Source organism: Triticum urartu, chromosome 1A (assembly GCF_056163025.1).
Source record: "Triticum urartu cultivar PI428250 chromosome 1A, HENAU_Tu73, whole genome shotgun sequence".
Taxonomy (NCBI): domain Eukaryota; kingdom Viridiplantae; phylum Streptophyta; class Magnoliopsida; order Poales; family Poaceae; genus Triticum; species Triticum urartu.
Window position 1 is genome coordinate 161,577,839 of NC_141873.1, and position 9,421 is coordinate 161,587,259.

Genomic DNA, 9,421 nt, shown 5'->3' on the forward strand with positions numbered 1-9,421 from the left:
TTGTCGACGTGCCAAAGGAAATCACGGCACCATGGTAGGCCCCCACGTATGCAACGTGTCAGAGCCGTGGTAGGCCCTGCTGCGACGTTGAACAGCTCTGCTGGAGGGGTAGTCGTCGCCGCCGCTGCTCCCTGCGAGCAGCACCTCCGCCTCCCCCCCCCCAAGGTTGCCGTGACCGTTTTCCCCGTGAGCAAGCAGCTCTCGCTGATGACTCATCATCCTCCTTGAGCCCCGCCATCGGGTAGAGGATATGGTTGGGGCCGATAGAAATGAGACTGGAAGGGGATTTGGTTGGTATGAGAGTACAAGAAGGGGATCTGGTTGGTATGAGAGTGCAGACACTTTTTGGTCGAGTTAAAGAAAAAAAGGTTTGGGCGAACCACCCGTCGGAACGAATGAACTTAGGAGATGACGTGTTAACAAAACGAGTGTCAAGATTCATGCAGCGCAAACGGACGGTGATTAAAGCATTCGGACCAAATTCCTTGAAAACGGACGTCCGGGCATGATCTTTTCCATTTTTCTTTTTAAAATTCTATCGTATAAATTCCTAAAAAAGGCCTTTAGATCCGGAGGAGCGGGAGGGGAATTTCTTGTCGTTCGCTGAAACTGTTTTTTTGTTTTTTTGCGATGCGCTCAAACTGTGACTGTACTACACCAAAGAGGCAAAGGCCTTGATTTGATAGAGAGAAAAACTAGAGGGTTTCGTGCAAAGAACAAGCCCTACAGCAGTGCCGCTCCTTGGCTCTTTCACGTCGTTGGCTCTTTCATGGCACCCCTGTCGGATTAATACCCGATTAATAACCCAACCCGCCCCAGCTAATTCCATTGATTAACGAGGACATGACAGAGCCAAGGAGCGGCGGTGTTGTGGTGGCGTGCACCCGTCGATCCCAGGCCGACTTTAATTAGCCACAGTTACTACCACCTGCTTCGCAACCCCCACCGCCATGAATGCGTGATCTGCTAGGCGGCTAGGGCTAGGCCGCTGCTGCTCACAGCCCCATCCATGCCTCTCTCTCTCGTCACCTCCCCAACCGTAAATTGAAAATGAAGTGAAGCGCCGTGGAGAAAACGAGGTCCAACATCGAGAGAACGCGGCAGCATAAATTCCAGCCGAGCAATGCCTCTGTTTCTCACTCTCTCTCTCTCTCCCTCTCTCTCTCAGCATTAATTGTGGGGGGTTGCCTGGGTAGCTAAGCTAAGCTGCCTGCCTTGCTCGGCTGCGCTGGAGGAGAGGAGTCGCGGGCATGTGCTTGCATCCATCTCGGAGTTGAAGAGAGGGAAAACCGACTAGGTGGTAGCGGAGAGGAAATGGGGGAGGGGAACGGGACGGCGTGGGCGGGGGCGCTGTCGCCGGCGGCGCGGTACGCTGAGACGGGAGGGGCGAGCTTGACATGGGAGAACCTGACGGCCGTGCTGCCCGGGTCCGGCGGCCGGCCGACCAAGAAGCTCTTGCAAGGGCTGTACGGCTACGCCGTGCCCGGCAGGATCGTCGCCATCATGGGGCCCTCCGGCTCCGGCAAGTCCACCCTCCTCGACTCCCTCTCTGGTATGCATCCCAATCTACATACTCCTCTGGATCCAGTTCTGGAACGTTTGTTCCAGCGGGTTTACCCTCTCCTTTCGGATTTCTTTTTGTTGTTGTAATAGTAGAAAATTAATAATTTCTGCGTTCGTTGCAGGGAGGCTGGCGAGGAATGTGCTCCAGACCGGCAAGGTGCTGCTCAACGGCAAGAAGAGGCGGCTCGACTTTGGCGCGGTGGTGAGTGTGAAAATTATAGTACAAGCCTAATTATACTCTTAACAGTGAGCTATTTCCTGCAACAAAACTTATCATGCGCTTCATTCCCATTTTCTTGATCAAGACGTCGTGTCAACAAAATGAAGCTTCAGTACCATGCTTACGATTTCTTTAATTTCTTCAAAACGTTTGTCTGACGAATTTGTCAGTCACCATGTTGAGTAGGAGTACTCCCTATGCACAAAGTGACCATAAGCACCTTTATTACCCCAGCTGAAAGGTTGGATAATCAGGGGTCAAGTTAAGTTCAGACTGATTTCAGACTGTATTGGCTAAGAGCAGCATGCATAACAGTAGTTGTAGTTACCGTTAAGCTCATACCGAGACAATCCGATCGCTGACTTTGTTATCTGACGTCTATGTATCCATTGCGGCAGGCATCGATCGATGCGGAGGCTGGGGGCATTCTTTCCTTTCCGTAAAAACTAACACCGGCTAAAAACCCGTCTTCCACGGAATGGCTCTTTTGATCCCCTCTAATTCTGATGGATCATATGGATGGTACCGAATGCAAGCCTTAGTTGGTAGCTAGGCTTTGGAACACATCAAGCCCTTCATGTGCCGGTTCATACTCCATAATTAGTCTTCTGGTGGTTAATTTCCCATCTGAATTCAGTTTTTAGATATGATTCCTTTTGACGACTCTACTTTAATTTCTATGGAACTTGAGGCACTATACTGCTTAGGAAAGTATCTTGGGCAGTTCAGAGTTGACATCTAATAATGATCTAAAATAGATCTTATCTCAACAAGCTATCACATTCTAAGGTAGAAATAATAATAAGCATGCTTTTGAAATGCCACTGAACAGTGCCAAAAATAGCCTAAGTCCATTTCAGCTGAGTGTCTCAAGGTACTTTGTCAGACTGTTGCCACGGAACATGTACTACGAGAATGACACTGCCATTAAAAGCCCAACCGATTCTTGTTTCATGTTAAATAGGAGGATGCATTGTATTACAAAATGCAGTTGTCAATCCCTTTCAGTATGTCATATTACAAACTGCAGTTGTCAATCGCTTTCAGTTTGACATGCATGCCACACACTAATGGTATTAGTCAATGAAAATAATTAATGTGGAATAGACACTCTCCTCTTGTGTAAAATTTTGATTTGTGTAAGGCTGCAAATTGTAAATGGAATGCTTCTCTTCCAGGAAAAAGGAAGTGCAAATTTCAGATTCCGGTAAAATCCTTAACCATGCCAAACTTGTAAAATTTATCTAGTCATATGCTCCTGAAAATATAAAAAGTAAGTATGTGTTAAACAACCCAAAACTCATGTGCCCTATGCCGAACTCCCAAGATTTCAGTTCCACTCGGGTATTTAGCTCTCACAAAAAGTTGCCAGGGTTCAGATTCAGCTTCCAAACAACAAAACCATTTGCACATTAAGCTATTATTTAGTTTAGGCTAGTTTTTCATGCCCAAACCTCGGGTCCCACATTACGAGATGATACCTCCTTTTTGCAGCACCCTCTTGCCAGAAAGATGACCTCCTAGTCTTACCAAAATTTTCAATAGTTGTTTTGCGTATATAAGGAACATGGCCGTGTGGTAAATATGACTAGCTGCAGTTTAAGTAGTTGTTGAGTGTTTAAGACCAATCAGTGTCAGAACATAAACCAAATGATTAAAAGAACTAATCAATACTGAAATTCTGATGCTACACGGCAGGTGTGGGTAGTGGGTACTGGATAGTAGCAATTTCAAGAACGATTATGTGTGGCGTATAGTTGTGAAATTAGTTATTCTAGTTTAACTCAGTACAATTTAATTCCTTCCTTTGCGGGGCAGTACATACAATCAATTTCACGACATAAAGCAGGATCCATATGGAAGTAGTACGAATTATCACTGGATGGGGATAAGATTACACAATATATTAACATAAAAGGAGGATCCAGCTGAATCCGAAATACCCTTGAATGTTGTACTGAAAATACGAGCTACCAAATTTGTCTTAATAACTCCGATACCAGGAACCAAGATATAGTGAGCTCTCAAGTGTTTGACGTCGGTGGTGTGTACCTCGGTCTACAGGCGTACGTGACACAGGAGAACGTTCTGCTGGGCACGCTGACCGTCCGGGAGACGGTCACCTACTCGGCGCAGCTGCGGCTGCCGTCGAGCATGTCAAAGGCTGAGGTGCGCCGGGTGGTCGACGACACGCTGGACGAGATGGGCCTCCGGGAGTGCGCTGAGCGGCCCATCGGCACGTGGCACCTCCGGGGCATCAGCGGCGGCGAGAAGAAGCGGCTGTGTATCGCGCTGGAGATCCTCACCCGGCCGCGCCTCCTCTTCCTCGACGAGCCCACCAGCGGCCTTGACAGCGCCTCCGCCTTCTCCGTCATCGAGACGCTCCGCACACTCGCCATCGATGGTGGACGCACCATTGTCTCGTCGGTGCACCAGCCCAGCAGCGAGGTGTTCGCACTCTTCGACGATCTCTGCCTCCTCTCCAGCGGCGAGAGCGTCTACTTCGGGGACGCCAAGCTTGCACCACAGGTACTACTACTACAGTACTATATGTAAGGTCACACGAAGCGCTTGCATGTGTTTTGTACGAGAACTTGCGCTCAAAAACACGGTTGCTTTTGTTTTTTGTCAGTTCTTTGCAGAAACCGGATTCCCCTGCCCAAGCCGGAGGAACCCATCCGACCACTTCCTCCGGTGCGTTAATTCGGACTTCGACGATGTCGCCACGGCCCTGAAAGGATCCATGAAGCTCCGAGCAGTATGAGCAAATTTAGGACTGGTTTTCCTTTTTAATGCAGTATGAGCAGCATGGTGACGTTTGGTACATGTTTTCTGATCGGGGTAAATGCATTTTTGTTTGATTTGAAGGAGGCAGATCTTGATCCCCTGTTGAAGTACTCGACTACGGAGATCAGAGAGCGGCTCGTGGATAAGTACCGGATCTCAGACTACGCCATGATGGTTAGGAACACGATACACGAGATAAGCAAAATAGTAAGCCACTCCCAAATTCCAAGCATCTTTCTGAAATTTCCTTCGATCTGAGTTTTTTTTTCTTCTTCTAAATTTTGATGTTGTTGCATTGGATTTGCAGGAGGGTGTGATGGAGGAGGCAGTGAAGGGCAGCCAAGCGACCTGGTGCAAGCAGCTGCGCACGCTGACCAAGCGCTCCTACATCAACATGTACCGTGACTTCGGCTACTACAGGCTGCGCATCATCATCTACGTCCTGATGGCCATCTGCCTCGGCACCATCTACTACGACGTCGGCAACGGCTACACCGCGATCCAGGCGCGCGCCTCGTGCGGCGGCTTCGTCTCCGGCTTCATGACGTTCATGTCCATCGGCGGCTTCCCCTCCTTCATCGAGGAGATGAAGGTCTTCTCCCTCGAGCGGCAGAACGGCCACTACGGCGTCGCCGCCTACATCATCTCCAACTTCCTCTCGTCCATGCCCTTCCTGTTGACCATGTCCTGGGCCAGCGCCTCCATCACATACTGGATGGTCAAGTTCCGGCCAGGATTCAGCTACTTCGCCTTCTTCGCCCTCAACCTCTATGGTGGCGTCTCCGTCATCGAGAGCCTCATGATGATCATCTCCGCCCTTGTGCCCAACTTCCTCATGGGGCTCATCCTTGGCGCCGGCGTCATTGTAATTCTGCAACCAATATTTTCTTCTTCTATATATGTATTTCATCACTTGGCACGTGCATTCTGGTGTCTGACAGGATCGATGCTTGCATTTTGCAGGGGATCATGATGCTGACGTCTGGATTCTTCCGGCTCCTTCCGGAACTTCCCAAGATTTTCTGGAAATACCCAGTGTCCTACATTGTCTACGGCTCTTGGGGTTTGAAGGTACAGCTTTTGATCGGTCAGCTGCAATGGATTATGCAAGTAAAATCGTACTAGCTAGCTTGCATCTGAAACTGAAATCACTGCCTTGGCATGCAGGGTGCATACAAGAACGACCTGCTCGGGCTGGAGTTCGAGCCGATGACGCCGGGAGGCGAGAAGTTGACCGGCGAGTTCATCATCACCAACATGATGGGGCTGAGCATCAGCTACTCCAAGTGGCTAGACCTAGCCATGATCTTCATCCTCCTCCTCGCCTACCGCATCACCTTCTTCTTCGTCCTCAAGGTCAAGGAGGCCGCCGCGCCCTACCTCCGCGTCGCCTACACGCGGTTCACCGTGAAGCGCCTTGAGCGGCGGGCGTCCTTCAGGGAGTCGCTGGCCATGACGTCCTTGTCCAAGCGGCACAACGCGCCGCACCCCATGGCCATGCAGGAGGGGCTCAACTCCCCCATGCAGCAGTACTGACTGGCCAATGTCAATGAGTACCAGGAGGAGCTGCCCCGGCAGTTGAGTTGATCATTACTATAGCAAGATGATAGCCGTCCGTGACATGCGTCTGTCACGATTACTTGTGTATGCGTTTCCACTTGTCAGTTTTGCTTGCAGGCTTGCGGCTTCGCTGGAAGCTTCAAGGTTCATAAACATACGGATAGTGCATTCTTTAAAAGTTTGGTTTTACTGTAAGAAGTCGCCGCAACCAATACAGATACGAGATAATATTATGCCTCATTGTTTTGCTCGTTTGTTTTAGACTACCTACAATGGAAGTAACATGATAGTAATGTCACACATGTCTATAAAATAGATGATCTGGCAAGCAAAGACAAAAAAAAGTGGTAACATATGAGTAGCATCACACATATAAAAAGTGGTAACATATTAGTAACATCACACATATATATAAGGTAAGATGAGTCTATAGCCTAATAAATAAAATGTTGCATGTTATCACATATACTCCCTTCGTTCGATGAAGAGTGTACATCTAGATATTTTAGGACAAATTGTAGAGTCAAGTAAAAAATGCATTGAGAAGGTGCAAGTCACCATCTCTTTTCTCTTTAATTATTCAACCAGTGAGTTAAGTGCATGTAAAAATTAAGATCATGTGTAGATTATTATTGGTCTTGATTACTGTGTGATGAGAGACAAGAATTTTTTTCTACTTTAAAATGCATTGGAAAAAAAAATAGTACACATTTTTATGGACAAATTTAAAGCTAAATGTACACTTCTCATCGGACGGAGGGAGTAGGTTACTCCTCACTGTAGAGGTAGTAACATACTCCCTTCATCCACGAATAAGTGTACATCTAGTTTTTGTCCTAAGTCAAAGTTTTAAAATTTGACCAACTTTATAAGGAAAAATAGCAACATTTATGATACTAAATTAGTATCGCTAGATTCGTTTTGAAATGTACTTCCATAATATATCAATTTGATATCATATATACTACTACTTTTTTCTATAATATTGATCAAAACTTTAAAACTTTAACTTAGGACAAAAATTAGATGTACACTTATTCATGAATGGAGAAAGTAGACTAGTAAATATGGAAGCGAACTAAAAGCACTCGGCAACGCAGCCATCTGAAATCGCCCCCGCTCCCCTACTCTCTCGGGATCAGTGCCACTTTTCTTAAATGTTTTGTTAATGTGGGAATACAAGACCTGGCGTAGAATGAAACAGTTCATACCGGTGTTGGGCCATTTAATATATGTGTACCGCCCAACGGTGTAGTAAAGACCAGGGGCAGGCCTAATTAACTCTCTCCCGTCTGCTTCCTTACCACGAGCTGCACGGACTCCATTGCCAGATCCGAAAGAAGCAGGAACCTTGCGAAGCCCGCATTGTTCTTCTTCCCAACATCCCAAATCAAGTGAAGAGGAAAAGTAAGCGGGGAAGTTCGTACATGCTTCCTGGTAAGCCCCAAGCTGAAGCTATTCCTGTATAGTGAACAGAGATAGTTCCTCCACTAGATAGCTCCAAGTTGAGCGGAGTGGAGCAAGTTCATGGCTATATATCAAGCAGGGACTGGGGCGGGGGGACGCCGACCATGTGCAAACCTAGGCCAATGACGCCGGCCATGGACCTAGCACGGCGTACATGACACTGTTGTTGTTGGTGAAGCGAAGCACATCCATGGCCAGCTTGACGACGACGGGGTTGACCAGGACGCGAACGACGGTCATGCTGAGTTTGACAACGAGACGACGAGGATGCGAGTGACGTACATGCGGCTCGAGGAAGCGGCCAGCTCATGTCGTGCTAGGAAGCGATGCAATGTCGCCGCTTCGCTGGCCGTGGTCACGCGGAACATGCAGTCGCCGCCCAAGGCAGGCGCGGTGTGCAAACACGATGCACATAACGCGGCAAGAATAGACGGTGGCTACCTCGTCATGGATGGCATAGTCTTTCTCCTTGTTTTCTTCTCACACATTGTGGCTGGCCGCTAGAACGTCCAGGGCAAACATGGTGTCGCCGACAGTGGCTACGAAGAACGCGGCAAGCTCGGACGACAGCCAGGGTGGACATGGTCTTCCTAATTCCTCCGGATTTGTAACATGTCGCAAGCATAAGTGGGGAAGAAGGTGTAGCCATGTACGAACCGTAGAAGAGGATTTAGGCGAAGGATTGATTTGGAAGAATGGGTCTCCTGAGGAAGAAGGTCACTGGTGGGGAGGAGAGAGGAGTGGGAGGGGAGCATGGACGCATTGATTGCATTAAATTGTTGCATCCTGGTAGTGCCTGACAATGTCAGTAAATTGAATATCAGCCCAGATACAAGAAAGCATATGAGAGATACATGTCGCATAAACTTGTAATACTGACTGGCTAATATAGTAGAGGTGGATCCCAAGGCTAATGAGTGGGTTAGATTTCGGTGGGGTGAGTCGCCGAGTGCTTCTACGCATTTTCGAGTAACATATGCATGTTACTAGTCTATGTTATTATCCATTGTGGCTAGCCTTACGATCAGTTACTTCATGCACGTATCCAAGGGAAAAGGAACATCTCAACCGGAAATTCCGTTGGCGCACCTGGGAGCACGTGCTCCTGCAAGCAAAAAAAATTAAAAAAAATATTTCAAAGTGTGGAAAAATTGCAAACAAAAATTTGGTGCATACATCTCGACATTATATATGTGCACGTTAAGTTTCGTAGAAAACTGACATTTCTTGTGAGTTGTGTAAAAAGACAAAAGGATGTCTTGTGAAAAGCATTTTTTAACACCGGATTTTGTCTTTTTCACACACGAAATATAACTTGTCATTTTTTCGTAAAATGACTTTGTGAGCATGTACAATATCGAGATATACATGCCAAGTTTTGTTTGAATTTTTTTGACATTTCAAAATACTCCCTCCGGTCTTTTTTAGTCTGCATATAAGTTTTGTCTGAAGTCAAAGTATCTCTATTTTGACCAAACTTATAGAAAAAGGTATCAACACTCATAATGCCAAACTTTATATAGTTTGAAATGTTGTTTCATGGAATATATATTTGGTATTATATATGTTGATATATTTTAATATATATTTGGTCAAACTTTATATAGTTTGACTTAATACAAATCTAATACGTGGACTAAAAAGGACCGAAGGAAGTATGTTTAAAACACATTTTAAAAACCAGGAGCGTACGCTCCCATGCCACTCTCCATCACAGCCGGCTATTCATGCGTAAATACTGGTGCAGCACTCACTACACATAATATCAAATTTTAACTACTCCTTCCTTCCAAATTAATTGAAGTTATAGAGTTTATCGTAAGT

The 9,421-nt window shown here is 46.8% G+C and overlaps 1 protein-coding gene across 1 annotated transcript; it reads left to right on the forward strand.

Moving 5' to 3' along the window:
- The first annotated feature begins 945 nt into the window (after window positions 1–945).
- On the forward strand, window positions 946–6,384 carry LOC125552812 (ABC transporter G family member 12). Its single transcript, XM_048716501.2, has 8 exons — window positions 946–1,552; window positions 1,686–1,765; window positions 3,848–4,312; window positions 4,416–4,541; window positions 4,652–4,777; window positions 4,878–5,435; window positions 5,534–5,641; window positions 5,738–6,384. Exons 1-8 carry the CDS (start codon window positions 1,315–1,317, stop codon window positions 6,104–6,106), a joined length of 2,070 nt encoding a protein of 689 aa, XP_048572458.1. The 5' UTR covers window positions 946–1,314; the 3' UTR covers window positions 6,107–6,384.
- The last annotated feature ends 3,037 nt before the right edge of the window (window positions 6,385–9,421 follow it).

Coding starts and splice junctions, on each gene's coding strand:
- LOC125552812 (XM_048716501.2), top strand. CDS start 1,315: ATGGGGGAGGGGAACGGGACGGCGTGGGCGGGGGCGCTGTCGCCGGCG. Junction 1,553..1,685: donor CCTCCTCGACTCCCTCTCTG/GTATGCATCCCA, acceptor CGTTCGTTGCAG/GGAGGCTGGCGAGGAATGTG. Junction 4,313..4,415: donor ACGCCAAGCTTGCACCACAG/GTACTACTACTA, acceptor GTTTTTTGTCAG/TTCTTTGCAGAAACCGGATT.